The sequence below is a fragment of the Garra rufa genome, chromosome 19 (assembly GCF_049309525.1).
Source record: "Garra rufa chromosome 19, GarRuf1.0, whole genome shotgun sequence".
Classification (NCBI taxonomy): domain Eukaryota; kingdom Metazoa; phylum Chordata; class Actinopteri; order Cypriniformes; family Cyprinidae; genus Garra; species Garra rufa.
In genome coordinates this window covers 18,007,727-18,027,739 of record NC_133379.1, presented here as the reverse complement: position 1 = coordinate 18,027,739, position 20,013 = coordinate 18,007,727, and the positions used below count along the sequence as shown (strand labels likewise).

Below are 20,013 nucleotides of genomic sequence, written 5' to 3'. Positions count from 1 at the left end.
ATGACTTGCCAGCCCCGCAAGACGCAAAGGCTGGAGGGATGGAGGGGTCACCCATGTCAGCCCGCAAGACGCAAGGCTGACCCTGTCCTCCATGACTTACAGGGGGACCTGAAACACAATTACAAATTGTACATTTGCAAACTGGACAAACTGGACAAACATATTTCATAAAATATAGCTTGTTACTATGCAGTATATGAGGACTGACTATATGAGTTGCCACAGGTATTGAAAGGTAACACAAGAAAGCTGATGTTCATATTCAGATAATCAGACTTAACCACCAAAAAGCAAAAAAATAAACAAACCCTATATCTTCAACATCATTTTAGCTTGTCTTTGCTCTGTACCTTAAACCAGTCATGGATGAGCAACTCCTCAAGATGAATCCTCCGCTCTGGGTCGCTCTTCAGACAACCTCTGATGAAGCAGCAGCATTCTGTGCAGGAAGATGGAGAGATGTCTGATTATTACCTTAAACTTTACACTTACTTTCAAAGCTGTAAACCTAACCCTATGTCCATAAGGACATTTTTTATAAAGACATATTGTCTAATTAAAAATTGTAGAAATAAAGATCTCACCATCAGAGAAGTGTAGCTGGGACCAGGTATCATTGTCCATCTCAATGATATGGGTGCTCCTAGGGAAAAGGCTGGTGATCATTCGGAAGAGGAGGACACCCAATGACCACACTGTCGCCTGTTTCCCATTGTACTCGCCCCTCTGAAAAAATTCAGGTGGGCAGTACTTTGCTGTCCCTGGAGGAAAAATTGTCACTTGTCTAAGTCTGCATTTAATAATAGTCAATAAAAATAATATTATGACTAGCTTTTCTTCTGAGAATGCTGTTAGTTAATTAACACATGGTCTGACTAAGATATGGATATATATGATAAGTCCCATAATACATGTTTGAAGATTAATACATACCACTGTAGGATTTGTACAGTGTGCTCTTCAGGAGGTCCCCACAGCCGAAATCAATCAGCTTCACCTCCAGGGTCTCTATGTTGACCAGGAGGTTCGGCATCTTGATATCGCGATGGAGGACCCCCCGAGAGCAGCACACGACGGCAGCATTGATGATCTGCTGCATAAAATGACGGGCCATCCCCTCAGAGAAGAGGCCGTCATAATGCAGCCAGAAATCCTGCATGTCCATGCAGGGTGAGGGCCGCTCCAGGACCATGAAGTACTGGTCAGGATGGTCCTGCCAGTCCAGTATCTCTATAATGTTCTGACAGCTCGGGCCTTGATTGGCCAGAACTGTCAGGGCCACCTCTAGAGGTACTGGTCTGGGATGGTCAGGCTAGAAGCAAGAAAATATTGAAACATTGATTATTTGTACGCTGTGATTCGCATTAATCCAAAATGTTATAAACTGCAAACAATGGCTGAGAGATGACACAGAGAGCACAGTCTACTTACAAGTCTGAGGTACGGCTCGTTCTTCGTCTTTGCTGTGATTTTGACAGCCACCAGAAGACCGTCCTCACAGCGGGTCCCTTCATAGACGGAGCCGTACGATCCTTCCCCCATCTTTTTGCCGATGGCATATTTCCAGCAAATGTGTTCTATTGAAACATAATTATAGCTATTTTTTATTATCTAATAAAAAAATGTCCTGCAGTGTGGCATGCCATGCTTACTCTAAAACTATTTTAACATGTTTGTAATTCTCATCATATCACTATACTTGCACTTTCTTTTGTACACATCCACCTAAGATAATATATTATCAGAATAGCATGTGTGTGAGAGTTATATTTTGGATTATAACAGTAAACTCACCCTCAATCCTCTCGATCTTCTCACAGTCCAGCTGTCTCAGCAGATGGGAATCAGTCTCACCTGCTGACAGACTGGCTGGACCGTCCTTATCTTGAGGATGATCATCCACTATTTGCTGGTCCCCGACAGCGGCATGGACCTCAGGATCACTGGTAGGAGGCTCCTGATGATCGTCCTCCTCTACAGTACAGACAACGTCCTGCAGAGAAATTTGATCTAAAGAGAGAGATATCAACCAAATGCTTGTTTTAATTAGCAGTATCAAAAAAAATATGACATACCCATATTCATGCAAATACATTTTCATCTACAGGAACATTTGACTACTTGCATTTTTTAAATATTCAGTATTTTCAAAATACTACTTTCTATATTAAAACTTTTATCACATTACTTGATCTGCGTTTTTATAATATGTCATTGTGATTTTCACACTGATTAAGAGACTTCCTGATGTTCAGAGCTTGTTATTTACCATCAGTACACCTCGATGGGGCCTCATCAGTGTCCTGGTCCACCTCACCCTGCTCCACCTGCTCATCCTGAGCCCTGGTGGATTTGGGACGAGACAGGCAAGAGAAGAAAGAGGTAAACCTCCGAAACCTCTTTCTCTTCCTCTTCTTCTTGGCCTTGTCTGTCCCTCTCTCCTGGCCGTCTCCCTCACCGGCACACTCAGGCGTCTCGCCGAAACGAGGATGGACCTCCGCCTTGTGGTCGGTGGGTGTAAGTGAAGCGCCGGGATTGACCGCGGGCACACACTCACCACCCTCCAGGTTCACTCTACGACAATGTCGCTGTCCCATAATAAACAAAATACAACGCTATCAACAACTGAATACTAAAAGTAAACACTGTTGACAACACTCCTAACTCGCTACAAAGTGAGCAAATGAGTTTCGCGCTTTATATAGTCCCGCGCAACGTTCTAAAACTCTATGATATCATAAGGGCTAATAGGAGAATTCCATAGTCTCTGTGTGGCTCCAAACATTTATTTATTTATTTAACCCAGTTTATTTATTTATTTATTTAAATTGTAATATTAATTAATTATTGTGGTTCCAAATGTAAATTCAATAATAATAATAATAATAATAATTAATAAATTTATTTATTTATTTCACCCAGTATAATAATAATTATTATTATAATTATTATTATATGAATATAATATATTAATATATTAAACTGTAACCCCAGCTGCATTGACCAGAAATAATGTTTTAACGAATTTGCTTTTGGTTTTACCTATTAACTGGTTGATAAAAATTAATTGCAAGGAAGGGTAGTTCTGAGTATATATGTATGTATGTATGTATGTATGTATGTATGTATTTATTTACAATATTATATTATTTCATATTATTTAATTATTGTGGATCCAAATGTAAATTTAATAATAATAATAATAATAATAATAATAACCATAATTTAATATTAATAACAATAATAATTATTATTATATTAATATATAATATATTAGACATATTACATGTGGGTCAAAGACGAAAAGAGGTTCAAGCATAAAAAAACAAGTGTAATACTGCTTTAAATTGTTGTTGCTTTTCCAAAAACTCAAAAAAGTTTTGTTTAATTTAATAGCATTTTTGTTTTTCTTAGCAAAAAATAAATATCATACATTTTTCCCAAAATTTTAGAAGACACCCACTAAAATGTCATTCAGGGTAACAATCTTGTCAGGCTATTTACAACAAAAATCAATTTATGAAATATTAAAAGATGAGTTACTAATTAGTTGTAATTCTACATTTTTTTTTTTTTTAAATTTGCCACTATCCTAGGTTTTGCTTATTTGTCAGTAAGAATTTTTTACCCATTTAAAACAATAATAAAATTGAATATGCTCCTTTATTCTTTTATATATATGTTGTTTGAATTTTTACATAAATATTGTTACACTGAATGGCAATGCAACAATATTTCAACCAAATTTTGACATTTTATTCTCCAAAAAATTATTCAAAACCTTAAAAGTAGACACTTTACATTTAATTTGCTTTCTACGGACATAAAATCACTTTTATAAATTTTGTAAAATAGTTTAATCTTAATGTCTTTGACCCATATACATATATATGTAACACCAGCTGCATTTACCAGAAATACAATTTTAAATTTAAATGGTTGATAAAAATTAATTGCACAAAAGGTTAGTTCTGAGAAAAGAATTTATTTTTAGATGCCACTTGGTTTAATCATTTATCAGATTAAAAATTTGAGGCCACTGTATGATAGCGGAATTATGTTTTCTTTCAAATTTCTGAAAACTTAAAAGGCACCACACAACAGTATCAAACCATTGTTATATACTTGTGTCAAATCAATATGTATATTAAAACACGTTCCACTTGATCTGACCTGATGTGTGACCCTAGACCACAAAACCATTCATAAGGGTCATTTAAAAAAAAAAAAAAAAAATAGATTTATACATCATCTGAATAAATAAGCTTTCCATTGATGTATGGTTTGTTTGGATAGGACAATATTTTGCCGAGATACAACTACTTAAAAATCTGGAATCTGAGGGTCTAAATATTGAGAAAATTGCCTTTAAAGTTGTCAAAATTAATGCATATTACTAATCAAAAATGTATATGTAAAATAAAAAAGTCAAAGAGGCCGAAGCCATAGAAACCATAGATGAGAAACCAAGGCAGAAGCCAAGAAAAAAAAGAATAATTTTGACCTATACAACGTATTTTTGACTATTTCATTTTATATATTATGTTTATTTGTACTTATTCATATTTTTAAATTCTACCTTTGTATTTAATGTTACTGTTTGTATTTAATGTTACTTGTATGCACCATGGGTCTGAGTGTAACGCAATTTCAATTCTCTGTATGTACATGTGGCAGAATTGACAATAAAGTTGACTTTGACTTTGCTACAATACAAATATATCCCTGTGCTACTTAAGACTGGTTTTGTGGTCCAGGGTCACATATTAATTGAAAAATGCTGTTGAGCTACCTTCATAGCATAGTTGACTCTTATCAGAATGTTCAAGACATGATGTTAAGATTTAGTTTAAAGCAGTCATTCCCAAAGGCGGGGTCCCGACCCACAAGTGGGTCGCGGGAAATATTGTATGGGTCGCCAAGTCGAGCACTATTTTTCAGTGCGCTATACTCTTGCTTAAAATTTATATGTGTAGTTCACCTAATAGCCGCACGAGGGAGCTCGTTGTTTTCTTCTTCTTTTTTCTTTTTTTTTGTTGTTGTTGTTCTTTAGCTGCGCTCTGCATCGCCTGTTTCATACTCCGTCTGCAGTGCGTATTTTTTTCCACACCCATGTTAACGGATTGGAGCGTTCACACTGCACGCGGTTGCAGTCCAGCAGTGCGTCCCAGAAGCAGTGCGTTTGCAGCAGAGCAGCGATCATTTCGGCAGAGTCTTTTTTTTGCTGTGCTGCAAGCGCTGCATTAAAGTGACAGCGCATTGTTCGCTGTAAAAATGAACATGGATTGACACGAAAATGTCCCATAAATGCATATAAATGAAGTCCACTTTTTCACAGTCAACACGTGGCTTTTTGGCTAGGTTTAAAATAAGGAAAAGTGCAGTTTTAAAGAAAAAGGCAACATAATACGTGCACTTGTCCAGGCAGAAAAGTTCTTTAAAGCATTGTTTTTAATAAAGATTTAATGCGAAAGAAAAGCATGAGAGCCGACTATTTCTGTCTGTGGTAAGTTTTAATTAAAATATTTTTTGATAGCCCAATTTCAATTAGAAAAGGAAGCTATAGCCTCCCTATGTTGTGTTTAAATGTGTTGCAACTTGCTTGAGCAACTTAATATACAAATCTAGAAGTCAAGTGCATTGAATAATATGTTGTTTTTTATTGAGTTTAAACGTGAATATGTCTGTTATTGTATTAGTGTACTGTGATAAAAGAGGATCACAATGCTGAAAAAGCACTTGTGGATTTGAAATCAAAATAACGGATAAATATTGTGTTTGTGGTAAACAGCATTTTCTGCAAATCTGCATTTTACTTAAAAAAAAATGTGCTTTGTCAAATATCTGTATCTCTTTTAAATAGTTAAGTGGAAGCATGACCTTAAAAATGGTCACACATATTTTGTTAATGCATAAATTATCTTCGTGATATATGAACTATATGGGCTTAATGTTTATTGGGTCACAAGGATTTATCGACTTTAAAATGTGGGTCCCCAGAAAAAAAGTTTGGGAAACACTGGTTTAAAGGATACTGGGGTTTTGAATTTTCCTATTCCTTGTCATAGCCTCAAGATGGCGACAAACAATATTTTGAATTCCTTACAGTCTGGTGCATCCTGACATTCAGTACAAGTTGTTTTGTTTTTGTATGTTTATATAATATAATAGTATATAAGTAACGTTATTATAATAAATCCCTAGCGACCCGCTTCTGTTATAATAAATAAGGAGTAAATAAAGAGTTCGTTTGAAATAATTCTACAGTGGCCAGTAAATGTAAGCCAATAAAAGCTTGTTTGTACAAACAAATAACGGGTTAATCGTTAAACACATTAGGCAGCATCACTCATTTACACTGAGTGCTAGTTAGGATTTTTATGGTACTGCCACCATGCTATTTAGGGCAAGGAATGTCGCGTTCTAATTGGCTGTTTGGATTGTAGTCCACCGCCTCATGCGTTTCCGCTTCCGTTTAGCGATGGAGGTTACAAGCAGTATTGCATTTCTGTCTTTCTCGCACATTTTACAATGACGAAGCCAATTCTAATAAGAAAGGTCCAACATGAATTGTTTTGGTAATAAATTCATATTCGACTAAGTCGCGGCGTCCGTTAAGACAGCGGAAGATGTCTAAAATCGGAAGTTAAATTGTTATGGTTGCATTAGCATAACCCACTAGATTTAGCTTCATGTCAACAACATTGCGAGTCATTTTGACAGCCAAACACGCTTTGTTTTGATTATTTTGCCTTTTCGTTCATTGTCGCGTCATTTCATGCGGGTTTGAGGTGTCATTGCTTGAAATGTCACTGTTTGAGATGGAAAGAGAGGAGTCTGACAGGCTGATAGAGAAAGCCAAGCTGTGTTTGCGGTCAGGACGCAAAGAGAAAGCCTTGCAGCTGCTGTACGAGGCGCAGAAGATCTACCCGAGCACCCGGGCCAGAGGTTTGTATCATGCTATTTGTGCTTTGATTGACAAATCAGGTGTGTTTGGTCAGTGCGCTGAAATAGAAAGTGCAGCGTCTGGATCTTGTGCGTTATATAATCTGCCCTCAGGTCAGCGGTGGGTTTGGGTCTCCCACTGGTTGGAAAGATCTGAAATATGAGGTTTTGAACGTTATGATGCCTCTCAGTGAAGACTAAGCTTGCAAAACACGCCCCCGTTTTGATCCAGAAACCTGCATATAATAAGCTGTGCAATTTACAGCGTTTCGCAATCTTTTCTAAAGGATTGTTTATCATTTACCCTCATTTGGTTCCCAGAAACGTGCATTTCTTTCTTCTGTGGAACACAAAAGATGATATTTTGAAAAAATGGTGTTAACTAGTTTGGGTTCCCACTGATTTCCATCGTCTGAACAGAAATACAATTGAAATCAATGGGACCTGAAAGTTTTCTTTTTTAGATAAACATGGGGGTCTTAACTACATACATTTACTAGAGATGCAATATTAAGATGTAAAGTCTTATTTTGAGAAATGGAACTAAATTAGATATGTTTTTTTTTTTTGGAACAAGAACAAATGTCTGGGGTATGAAATGTATACATTTTTATTAATTTTTCAGATATTGTCATATAGTTATTATTTTTTAATGATAAATGCATACACTGTTGTTCAAAAGTTTCAGATCAGTAAGATTTGTAATGGTTAAGAAAGTTTCATCAAGGCTGTTTTTATTTGATCAAAAATACAGTAAAAAATAATGTTGTGAAATATTATTGCAATTTGAATTCATTCCTGTGAAGCAAAGCTGTATTTTCAGCATCATTACTCCAGTCTTCAGTGTCACATGGTTCTTCAGAAATCCTTCTTAATTGCTGATTTATAATAAAAAAAAAATTAAACCGTTGCGCTGCTTAATATTTTTGGAGATATTTATTATATATTTGGAGTCTTTTCCAGAATAAAAAATTAAAAAGAACACTTTTTTTTTTCATTTAAAATAGAGATTTTGTGTTACAATTTGTAAACGTTTGGAGACTGTAAATCTGTTTTCTTGAATACTTTTAGTCAGCAAGGATGTGTTAAATGGATAAAAAGTTAGTTTTATAGATTTATAGTAAAGATTTATGTTTTTAGAAAAGATTTCTATTTTAAATAAATGCTGTTTTATCTACATTAAGCAGCACAACTGTTTCCAACATGGATAATAAATCAGTATATTAGAATGATTTCTGAAGGATCATGTGACACTGATCAGCACTGCATCACAGAAATAAAATATATTTTAAAGTATATTAAAATAGGAAAACAATATTTGAAGTTGTATTATATGACAATATTAGTTTTATCTGTATGTTTGAACAAATAAATGCAGCCTTGATGAGCATAAGAGACTCCTTAAAAAAAAGTAAAAATCTTACTGATCCCAAACTATTGAACGGCAATGTTTATCTTGATTTGGAAAAATACTTATGAAGTATGAAGGAAGTACTTATGAAGGATGTTATTTTCAAGTTCTAGCTATTTTGTATGTTTAAAATGAATTAAAAAGTGTTTTTTCAAACTGAAGTGTTGGTAATATAACTAATTTTGTTCTCTTTAGACATTTACATTTAAAGAACATGTTGATATATTGTGTTCCCTTCAATTTGCTCCTTAATTTGTATTTAATTGTTCATAAAAAGGTAAAACTTGCAGAAACCTTGTTAATAGAAATGGGAGACCTGCCGAAAAAAACTTAATGTTTAAGTCCATTTCTCTCTGATTTCTCTCATTAGTACTGATTGATGCCATTGTGAAGAATGGCGGCACTCCTCCCGAACAGGAGCGTACTTTCACACCTCCACCCGGCTGGAGAAACTCTGATGAGGATGGCCCGGCTCCACATCAGCGGCACAGTACGCATGAGAGAGCAGAGGGGTCCGGTGATGACAAAAAGAGCTACACGGAGGAGCAGCGGCAAGGAGTGCTCAGGTACTGACAGTAGTAGTCACCCAAAAATAAGATTTCAGTTATTGTTTATTTATGTACTTCCCAAACCTGTGCAGGATAAAGAGATGCAGAGACTTCTACGAGATTCTGGGGGTGCCAAAGGATGCAAGTGATGAAGACCTGAAGAAAGCCTATAGGAAACTGGCATTGCGCTTTCATCCGGATAAGAACTGTGCTCCTGGAGCGACCGATGCTTTTAAAGGTATCTCTTATATGTTATGACCACTGCTGGTGCTAAAAAGTTTGGGGTCAGTAAGATTTTTTATTTGTTTTAATATTTTTGTTTAGTAAAGATGCATTAAAGTATGGAAGCCTATTTCCACCACTGAATAAAAAGTAAAAACTCTTACAATTGCCACTTTTTTTGCAGTTGCCAGTCTAAATCTTGCAATTCTGACTTTGTAACTTGCGATTGTGAGTTTACATAATGCAATTCTAACTTCATTTCTCAGAATTGCGTTCATATCTTGTAATTCTGACTTTATAACACACAATTTTGAGTTTATATCACATAATTCGGAGAAAAAGAATTCTGAATTGCACATTTATGTCTCGCTATTCTGACTTTGTATCTTGCAATTGTGAGTTTACATAATGCAATTCTAACTTCATTTCTCAGAATTGTGTTCATATTTTGTAATTTTGACTTTATAACTCACAATTTTGAGTCTATATCACATAATTCTGAGAAAAAAAATCTGAATTGCACATTTATGTCTCGCTATTCTGACTTTGTATCTTGCAATTGTGAGTTTACATAATGCAATTCTAACTTCATTTCTCAGAATTGTGTTCATATCTTGTAATTTTGACTTTATAACTCACAATTTTGAGTTTATATCACAATTCAAAGAAAAAAATTCTGAATTGCACATTTATGTCTCGCTATTCTGACTTTGTATCTTGCAATTGTGAGTTTACATAATGCAATTCTAACTTCATTTCTCAGAATTGTGTTCATATCTTGTAATTTTGACTTTATAACTCACAATTTTGAGTTTATATCACATAATTCGGAGAAAAAGAATTCTGAATTGCATATTTATGTCTCGCTATTCTGACTTTGTATCTTGCAATTGTGAGTTTACATAATGCAATTCTAACTTCATTTCTCAGAATTGTGTTCATATTTTGTAATTCTGACTTTATAACTCACAATTTTGAGTCTATATCACATAATTCTGAGAAAAAAAAATCTGAATTGCACATTTATGTCTCGCTATTCTGACTTTGTATCTTGCAATTGTGAGTTTACATAATGCAATTCTAACTTCATTTCTCAGAATTGTGTTCATATTTTGTAATTTTGACTTTATAACTCACAATTTTGAGTTTATATCACAATTCAAAGAAAAAAATTCTGAATTGCACATTTATGTCTCGCTATTCTGACTTTGTATCTTGCAATTGTGAGTTTACATAATGCAATTCTAACTTCATTTCTCAGAATTGTTCATATTTTGTAATTCTGACTTTATAACACTCAATTGCGAGTTATTTCACAGTTCTGAAAAAAAAAGAGAATTGTGAGATAAACATTAAGATAATAAACATAATAATCATAATATAATAATAATCATTGATAATAATCAGTAAACATATAGATTGGTTCCAATAAATCTTATTAATAAATGCAGTTTTTTTTTCCAAAATACTTTTTCCAAAAATACTAAAAAATGTGCATGGTTTCCGCAAAAATATTAATCGGCACAACTGTTTTCAATATTGATAATAAAAAATGTTTCCTGACCACAGTAATGATGCTGAAATTTCAACTTGGCTGTCACACGAATACATTACATTTTAAAATCTGTTAAAACAGAAAACATTTCAATTGTAATCATAGTTCACAATATTATTGTTTAACTGTATTTTTTAATCAAATAAATGCAGCCTTGGTGTGCATAAGAGATTCTTACTGACCTCAAACATTTCTATTTCTATTTTAGAAATAAAATATAGATCTATTATTCATATGTGGCTTTAATATTTGGGTTTCTCTGCTTCTGTTCTCTATTCAGCTATTGGAAATGCATATGCAGTGCTCAGTAACCCAGATAAAAGGCAGCAGTATGATCAGTGTGGAGACCAGGGCCCTCCAGAGACATTCGGTCATAGCTCAGCCCAGCCCCGTCATGCATACGCACACCACCGCACCTTCAGCAGAGACTTTGAGGCTGACATCTCTCCAGAGGAGCTCTTTAACATCTTTTTTGGTGGCAGGTTTCCTACAGGTCTGAACCTCTGTGAAAAGCATTAAAGCTAAGGAAGTAGTAGTAACACTTTACAATAAGGTGTCATTTGTTAACATTAGTTCATGTATTTACTGACATGAATGAACAATGAATAATACATTCATTATACTATTTATTAATCTTTGTTAATAAATAAAAGTTAATAATAATACAGTCCTTCAATGTTTGTTCAGTGGATTAACTAATGTTAACAAACACAACTTGTGATTTAAATAATGCATTAGTAAATGCTAGATTAATTAATGCTGTAGAAGTATTGTTCATTCTTAGTTCATCTTAACTAATGGGGCTATTGTTAACTAATAGACTGTATTGTAAAGTGTTACCAAAATAGTTTTCAGCAATTTGTGATATGTCCGTCACATCTCTATTCCAGTACAATGCAAGTTACATATTTCTGTCACGTATTTATAGAGCAAACAACTCTTATCCTCATGCAGGCAACATCCACGTGTACACCAACCGAGGAGCATCTTACGCTCATTATTACCAGCCCCGCAGACGCCGTACGAATGAGAGACGGGAGGAAGATGTGGAGGAGAGCCACAGTCAGGTGTGCACATCTTAATTGTTATTTAAATGTATTTGAAGTTAAACCACAAGAACAAATGTCATGTGATGTTGAGGTCGTCTGTGTGATACATTTTCTTGTTGGTTCCACCACATAACTTTGATTTAGCAGACAGAACTTTTTTCAAATATTAATAAACCAGTATGTTCTTTGTTATAAGAACAGATCCAAACATTCCACATCAGAACTTTTAAAACATGTTTATCGTAGAATAAAGACTCGTAGATATTCAAGTCTATGTATGAACAGCATTTATAATGTATTTTTATTCTGACATCAAGTCATTGACTCAAAAAACAGTGCCTTAAAGGGATAGTTCAACCAAAAATGAAAATTACCCCATGATTTACTCACCCTAAAGCCATCCTATGTCATCCGCTGGAACTCCACTGTCTTAAACGCGCAGATGACAGTTCGGAAACTAGAGATTACGCTTTATAGGCCTGGTTTCACAGACAGGGCTTAGACTAAGCCAGAATTAGGCCATAGTTCAATTAGGAAATTTAAGTCATTTTTATAAACGTGCTTAGTACAAAACTTTACTGGTGTACATCTTGAGACAAATAAAGGCTGATGTATATTAAGATCAGTCAGTGCACGTTTCTTTCAGCTGAAACAGCTCAGACTTACATTTTAGTCTAGGATTAAACTTAAGCCTTGTTTGTGAAACCAGGGGATAAAGTTTTAAATATGGATATTTTTATTACACAAATGCATCAGTTCACTTCAGAAGGCCTTATTAACCCCCCATCACTGCCATTATAAAGCTTGGAAGAGCCAAGATATTTATTAATGTAACTCTCATTGTATTCATCTGAAAGAAGAAAGTCATTTGTGAGTAAATCATGGGGTAATTTTCCTTTTTGGGTGAATTATCCCTTTAAGATATTTCACATTTACTGTTGTTCGGCACATTGTCACGAGTGAAACTCAGTCATTTCAATTGGAATCTACACAATCTGTAATTTCCAGCAAGAATGAAAGATTTTGCTACATAATCTTGCTTTATACATTGCTGCAATATGGAAATCACTTTTATTCTGTTTCTGACTTCATACTATAAACAGGGTACATCTCAATACTTGTTCCTGTTTCTTTTCATGTAGAACAACTTCACAGCTCTGCTGCAGCTGCTGCCAGTACTGGTCCTCATTCTGATATCTGTATTCACTCAGCTGATGGCCACCAACCCTCCATACAGCCTCTTCTACAAACCGTAAGTCAGTTGTACAGTTTTAAACATTGCTTTAAAGGGATATTTCACCCAAAAATGAAAATTCTGTCATTTTTTACTCACCCTCATATCGTTCCAAACCAGTGTTGTTTTTGACAACCGTCTTAGTCTTAGTCTTTTGGACTAAAATGCTTATTAGTTTTAGTCAAATTTTAGTCACTTCTATATGTGATAGTTTTAGTCCAAAAAGGTTTTAGTCTAGTTTTAGTCAAAAAAAGGGGGGGAAAGTAGTCTTTTAACAAATTAATGTAGGTCAGTAAGTATTTTGCTGTTGGGTAGTGTCACTTATAAGTTGTGAAAATAGCAGATCTATAGTTCAACACATTGTGAGCTTCCTGATCGACTATTTTCACCAATAATTACAATAATGAAGGAATGGTTTTAGACATAAAACCCAACTGCAAATACTTTCTGATCTAAGGATTGTGCATTACACAGAGATAAAGTGGTAACAGTGGAATCAATGTTCATTACAAGTTACAAGTTACGTGCTGACAGAACATAAACACACAAAGAGATGACCATAATGTCACCGAATGTAAACATGGCTAAACATGCTGCTAAAGTAACACACACATAATGAATTGACATTAACCAAACAAAAGCTAACTTTAACCTGAAGCTAGCAGCCCAGTTGCTTACTATGAAATTACTCACGAGCCGATTGTCGAACACTGTAACATTATGTGTAGGCTATATTCAGGGCTCGAAATTAACTTTTTTACTTGGTAGCACTGGTGCTCCCAACTTCGAAAAGTTAGGAGTACCAAAAAAAATTTAGGAGCACCTAATTTCTTTTTAGTAATGTGAAGAATTGATTCTTCATGGACAATTCTGATTGCAGATGTTTTATAAGCAAATGGGCTTTTTTATATATTTATATGAGTAAATATGAGTATTTATATGAGTACATGAACAAGATGTTTATTTTCTCTACTATAGGTAGAGCCATTTAAATTAGAGGCAACCACTGCATTTTTAAACAATCTACAGTACAAACAACAAAAAATAAACGACACTTCTTTCGTCGTGTATAGACAATAAATGCAGGCATGATCAAAGTAGGCTACTCTTTCAATATTCGAAGTGCAAATAGAGACCGAATTTTTCAATCATGATACAGAGTTATAGACACTACACAACTTATTATAGCCCACATACTAATAACAGCCTAGATATTTTATGTAGCCTAATTTGTGCGCATTGGGAAGTCGCTCTCTAAACGTTGGGTATTAAAATTGCTTTTGAATGCGCGTGCGCGTTTTACTTTTGGTTTCGTTTTAACGATCGCGCGAAACTCTCGCCGGCGCGGAGCATGCATTCTACAATACATTACTTTAACAAAACCATTTGAAAGTGGGAGGTCACCAACGGGATTTTGAAAAGCGTGTCCCCAGTGGAAATTACGCCCCTGCGTGAGTGCCGCTGAGTTATCATTTGATGTGAGTGTATGCCGCGTTGTACAGTATAATGAGACGGAGGCGCCAGAATTGTATCTGACAAAGTACGCTGTAGCACAAAATATACAGATTTCTTCAAAAGCAGACTGTGGAGACCTTTTAATTGTCCACAATCAAAAGAGAGAACGGCGAACCTGTCACTGTATCAGCTCACAGCAGTCTGTGCAGTAGTTAGGCTAGCGAAAGTTTTGTAAAGAAATGAAACCAAGTCGCACCACAACAAATACATTTTGAGGTCGCGCAGATTAAATTTTGGGAGCATATGCGACTAAAACGGTTGCAATTTCGAGCCCTGTATATGATATGTTAACAGCACTTGTAACTTACCTCCGAAAAAATATCCTTGTGGCGAGCCTTCAGGTGCCGCTTAAGGTTGGTCGTATTTTTTCCGCCTACTTTGTGGCCACATTTGTCACCGTCTTCCTTCACAATACACTGTTTTATTATCTGCTGGGTTACATTTGAAATACACCCATAGGTCCTCTCGCCGTTTGCGACCACCCTGTGTGCAAACTGCCGCCATCATGGTTAATCGTCTGTGTCTGTCTGAGTGACAACAATGTGACTTGTTGAGCACTTGTTGTGCGCTGCACGCCAGGTGGTGGGCGTAACCAAACAAGGATCGAATGCAGCGGCAGATACTTTTTAGGTTTTAATTGGCATGTACAATAAGCATAAATGTCATGCATTTTAAACGTTAAACGTCTGACGGACCACCCACTAACATATTCGTCTATTCTCGTCTCGTCAACGAAAACTAACACACGTCTCGTCTTGCTTTAGTCATCAAAGAGCCATTTTTATCTCGTCATCGTCTCGTTATCGTCATGAAAAAAAGTGACGTCAACGAAATTATTTCGTCATAGTCATCGTTGACGAAAACAACACTGTTCCAAACCCATAATTCCTTCGTTCATTTTCAGATGAAGATATTTTTAAACAAAAACATTGTTCAAATATAGCTGCAAGCAGCAATTACGGGGCCAAGCACACCAAAGGGAAAATGAGGAGCTAAGCATGGCATGGAGCACCAGACTAACTGCATCAATAAAGATATTCATAAGATATTGGCAAATGTTTTTAAGCGATAAAATGCAACATTGCACAAACCTTTTAAGCGATAAAATGCAACATTGCACAAGCCATAAGGCAAAACCTGGCATGTTTGGTTGACTCCCGTGAAAATAAGTCGACCACACCCAAAGTTATAAGCATGTGAATATTTGATCGAAACTTCCCAGGCTCCTTCAAGGCATTGTGTTGATGACCCATACCGAGTTTTGTATTAATACGTCAATGCGTTTGTAAAATATGGCATTTTACTACAAAATTCAAAATGGCAGACGCCCAAAATGGCTGACTTGGGAAATTGGATATCATTCGACCCGGCGTGATGCACCGAATCTAAAGAGACCAGCTGTTTTTCATATCTCCTGACCACTAGGTGGCACTGCGTGGAAACACTGCAGATAACCTCAGGTCATGCTTGTTATAACACACACCATGTTTGGTCTCAATATGCCAAACCATTGCGGAGATATAGCCTCACATCCATTTTTGTGTGCTTTTCGTGGAATTCATTTGCTCGTTATTCAAGAACGGTTTGACTAATCGTCTTGAATTCAATAACTTCTTGCCAGCATGGTCTGAAGATGATCTGAGCCGATTTTGGTGAAAATCAGACAAACCGTCTAGGGCTGCGTTTCCCAAAAGCATCGTAAGCTTAAGTTGATCGTAGCTCCATTGGTTTCAATGGGTCTACGATGTACTTAAGCTTACGATGCTTTTGGGAAACGCAGCCCAGGATAGTATGTTTTACGAACTATTAAAAATATTTTAAAAAACTGAAACCTTACGATTTTTGAATTTTGGACTTCATTCGACTCGGCATGACCCAAGGATTCTGAGAAAAAAGATTTTTGATTCTGTGCCTTACGGTTCGAAAGTTATTAGCATAAACATGAGTGAAACTTTGGACAAGTGATGGCGCTAGAGAGTTTGAGTTAGAGACTCCAAATTTGCTATGGTTAATGATGAGACTGTCCTCTATCTGTGTGCCAAATTACACAACTTTCCCGCAAGCAGTTCTATGGGCTGCCATAGAGTCAAAAGCGTAAGAAGAAGAAGAAGCAGAATAATAAGATTTCTAACGGATACAATAGGTGCCTAAGCACCTTCGGTATTCTCGTAAGTATTCTCGTAGCTTCATAAAATCAAGGTTGAACCACTAATGTCACATGGACTCAGAGGGTCAGAATGCTCTTAGATTTCATCAAAAATATCTTAATTTGTGTTCCAAAAAATGAAGGTCTTAAGGGTTTGGAATAACTTTTTGGATCTCTTTAAGAAAAGACCTGACATATACTCTCCATCTCGCAGGTCCATTGGGTTGGTGGTGTCAAGAGAAACCCAGCACATGGGTGTGCCATACTATGTGGATAAGAGTTTTGAGAAGGAATACCGTGGTGCTGCCCTGGATGAGCTGGAGAAGACCATTGAAAATGACTATATTGACCACCTACAGAACAGCTGCTGGAAAGAAAAGCAACAGAGTAGGATGTCTTCTCATCCATTAGGTTATGTTTTGGTCATTTATATTCTAAAGATATAATACTAAAGCTGTTGTTTTGTTTCAGAATCTGATCTAGCTAATTTGGGCCAGCTGTATCGAGACGAGCGACTGAAGCAGAAGGCCGAAACCATGAAGTTGGATCACTGTGAAAAGCTCCACCGCTTCATGGGCCGACAGAGAGGAGACTGAGACGGCGTCGCCCTCCCAGCCAGCATGGTCAGCCTAATCAAAGAGCTTTTAGTATTGGTTATATATTTCAATTTACTTGGGTGGGTCACCGTTTTGGGAAGGAGAAAGGAAGGGAGAGAGAGAGATGTGTCACAGTAGGAACCCAAGCTGATTTTCTCATGAGCATTTGTGCCTTTCATCCACGAGTAGGGTGAAGTCTAACGGCCTTTGGCTCATCTGAATCAGCTGCGATGCACAGTAAGAGGGAAATTCGGGCGAGCGCCTGGTATTTTTTTTCCTTACATTAAGGAGCACAGATTCCAGGCTGGCCGACAGGATAAAAGCTAGTGATTGTCGTTTATTAGTCGCGTTTAAGCTTTATTGTTAATAGGAATTTAACTTATTTAATAACATATTTAATTTTTTTCTGAACTTGTGCTGTGAGTTACATTTGACAAAAACTTTTAATCGAAAGCTAATTTTTAGTTTTTGGAAACAGTTCTCAAAAACAGGGATGTAAACCACTAAAGCTTTTTAAAGCTCTTTGGACATAGCGAAAAACCCCATTGTGTACATTAAATTAGTTTTTCGGGCCCTTTGTTACAGTACTGTATGTTTTGGACATTAAAGGTATTGGGCAACTGTTGTTAAGACAGAAATACTAAATGCCATTACTTCGGATTTATTAATCTGCAGTATTTGATTTATATTTTGCCACTTTATTTGTCTTAACTTCTCGTGTATTGCATGCATCCATCCATCCATGCATTCTTCTCGCCTTGTTAGTGTTCGAATGTGTTACTGGCACAGTTTAATATCGGTAATTATAACTAGGCAAATAACCGTTACTGAGCATCTGTTTTAAACTACGATTAATGTTTTACCTCATGTCACTGAACACTATGTTCTATATATAATAATATACTGATCTCTAGCACAAATTTGAGCATGAAGGCTAAGATGTTCAGAAGTGCTTCAGGAGGCATCCACTCATTCGGGAGGAAATAGAGGAAGGGTGTCGAATGTTGCGTGGAGAGTTTGTGCCAGTGGTGGTATTGTGATCTTGTTTCTATGCAGTATGCAAACTGCTGGAAGTTTTGTTTGGATTGAGTGCGTTTTGTGCTGCTTAAATAAAACATTAATCAAATACGGTTTCTCTGTGGTCTATCATTCTCCATAGTTGTATGGCGAATTCACTAATATTTTACAAAATTATGTTAGTATCATCATTTATAGTTTTAATTTTGTATCTCTTTTTATTGCAATATTAGTTTAAAAATGAAAGAAGTTATTTCCATACAATTAAAGACAATGGTGACCAAAGGTTTTCAATTATGACTTACGGTCCTTGCACACTATTCTCGTGCAAAATTTTCACACATTAAAAAATAAATATATCCTAACGTTAATCTCGTTTCACACAGCCTCCGAAAATTTTGTCCATCATAAAAAATTTTTTGGATCGGGTTTAATTTTCAGCATTTTTCGCATTCGTGAGAAGCATTTTGAGAGGTGTTTTGACAATTCTGAGCCACTGTGACATTTTGTGCGTAACAAATAAAAAAAAAAAAACGCAAATTAAAATAAGTCCAAAATTTTCTCGTTCTCGAAATTTTCACACTTTAAAAAATAAGTATGACCGAACGTCAATAATGTTTACACAATGTCTTTCGTCCGTTATAGAAAAAAATTGGATCTGGTTAAATTTTCTTAGTTTTTTGCATCCGTAACAAACAGTTTGAGAGGTGTTTTGACAATTCTGAGCTACCACGACATTCTGTGCATGACAAATTTTGACAAATATGAAAAAACGCAAGTGAAAATTTCTGACTTTCAAACAACCGCAATAGTGCGAAATTCTTGTCTGAAACTTACATTAAAAAATAAATAATTGGGTTAAATTTTCAGCTTTTTTCGCATCTGTAGCAAGTATTTTGAGAGATGTTTTGACAATTCTGAGGAACCATGACGTTCTGTGCATGACAAATTTTGACGAATACGAAAAAAACGCAAACAAACATTTCTGACTTTCAAATAACCGTAATAGTCCAAAATTCTTGTCTGAAATTTTCACACATTAAAAATAAATAATTTGGTTACATTTTTTGCATTTTTCACATCAGTAGCAAGCATTTTGAGAGTTGTGTTGACAATTCTGAGCCACGGTGACTTGGCAAATTTTGACAAATATAAGGACCTTTAACTCTGCCTTTTATCAAGTTAAATTTTTTTTGCATTTTCCACATTTGTAGCAAGCATTTTGACAATTGAAGCCACTTTGACGTTCTGTGTGTGATGAATTTTTAAAAAAAAATCTAAATTCTTGTCTGAAATTTTCACACATTAAAAAATAAATGTGACATAACGTTGTGCCAATCACGTTTACCCACTGCTATCCGAAACTTTCGTCCGTCATAAAAAAAAAATTCGGATCACGTTAAATTTTCTGAATTTTTCGCATTTGTAGCAAGCCGTTTGAGATGCGTTTTGACAATTCTGAGCCACTGTGACATTCTGTGCGTGACAAATATGGAAAAAAAAAAAAATTTCGGAAAGGTCCCCGAGAAAAAAATACGACCTCGCATTGTGTCAATCACATTCACACTGCCTCTGAAACTTTTGTCCATCGTAAACATTTTTTTAGATCAGCTAGATCTAACTTCAGCCCTCTTTTTTAGCCCTTTTCTTTCAATCGACTACAAGCTTGCATTCAGATATGTCTCCAATCCAGTTAACAACCAATGGATTGAACCAAATTCTCGCCCTACGTTTTGTTTTTCATAATCTGTTTAATTCAGATGTACGTCACAGTC

General features: G+C 35.7%; 2 protein-coding genes across 2 annotated transcripts; one reads left to right on the top strand and one right to left on the bottom strand.

Moving 5' to 3' along the window:
• Positions 1-323: 323 nt before the first annotated feature.
• Positions 324-2,597, bottom strand: LOC141291985 (serine/threonine-protein kinase pim-2-like). The gene is made up of 6 exons (XM_073823969.1): positions 2,270-2,597; positions 1,795-2,010; positions 1,432-1,577; positions 934-1,312; positions 585-761; positions 324-439 (listed from the first exon to the last, which is right to left on the bottom strand). The coding sequence occupies exons 1-6, from the start codon at positions 2,595-2,597 to the stop codon at positions 324-326; spliced, it is 1,362 nt and encodes a 453-aa protein (XP_073680070.1).
• Positions 2,598-6,476: 3,879 nt separating this feature from the next.
• On the top strand, positions 6,477-18,347 carry dnajc18 (DnaJ (Hsp40) homolog, subfamily C, member 18). Its single transcript, XM_073824484.1, has 8 exons — positions 6,477-6,948; positions 8,727-8,922; positions 8,997-9,142; positions 10,962-11,174; positions 11,636-11,748; positions 12,873-12,982; positions 16,840-17,012; positions 17,097-18,347. The coding sequence occupies exons 1-8, from the start codon at positions 6,807-6,809 to the stop codon at positions 17,219-17,221; spliced, it is 1,218 nt and encodes a 405-aa protein (XP_073680585.1). The 5' UTR covers positions 6,477-6,806; the 3' UTR covers positions 17,222-18,347.
• The last annotated feature ends 1,666 nt before the right edge of the window (positions 18,348-20,013 follow it).

What these genes read in the sequence shown, in the direction of transcription:
- LOC141291985 (XM_073823969.1), bottom strand. Translation starts at nt 2,597, where the DNA reads ATGGGACAGCGACATTGTCGTAGAGTGAACCTGGAGGGTGGTGAGTGT. An exon ending in CCCATCGAGGTGTACTGATG is followed by an intron (nt 2,011 to 2,269) that starts GTAAATAACAAG and finishes CTCTCTCTTTAG; the next exon opens with ATCAAATTTCTCTGCAGGAC. An exon ending in ACTGTACAAATCCTACAGTG is followed by an intron (nt 762 to 933) that starts GTATGTATTAAT and finishes TTTTTCCTCCAG; the next exon opens with GGACAGCAAAGTACTGCCCA.
- dnajc18 (XM_073824484.1), top strand. Translation starts at nt 6,807, where the DNA reads ATGTCACTGTTTGAGATGGAAAGAGAGGAGTCTGACAGGCTGATAGAG. An exon ending in CAGCGGCAAGGAGTGCTCAG is followed by an intron (nt 8,923 to 8,996) that starts GTACTGACAGTA and finishes AAACCTGTGCAG; the next exon opens with GATAAAGAGATGCAGAGACT. An exon ending in CTGGAAAGAAAAGCAACAGA is followed by an intron (nt 17,013 to 17,096) that starts GTAGGATGTCTT and finishes GTTTTGTTTCAG; the next exon opens with AATCTGATCTAGCTAATTTG.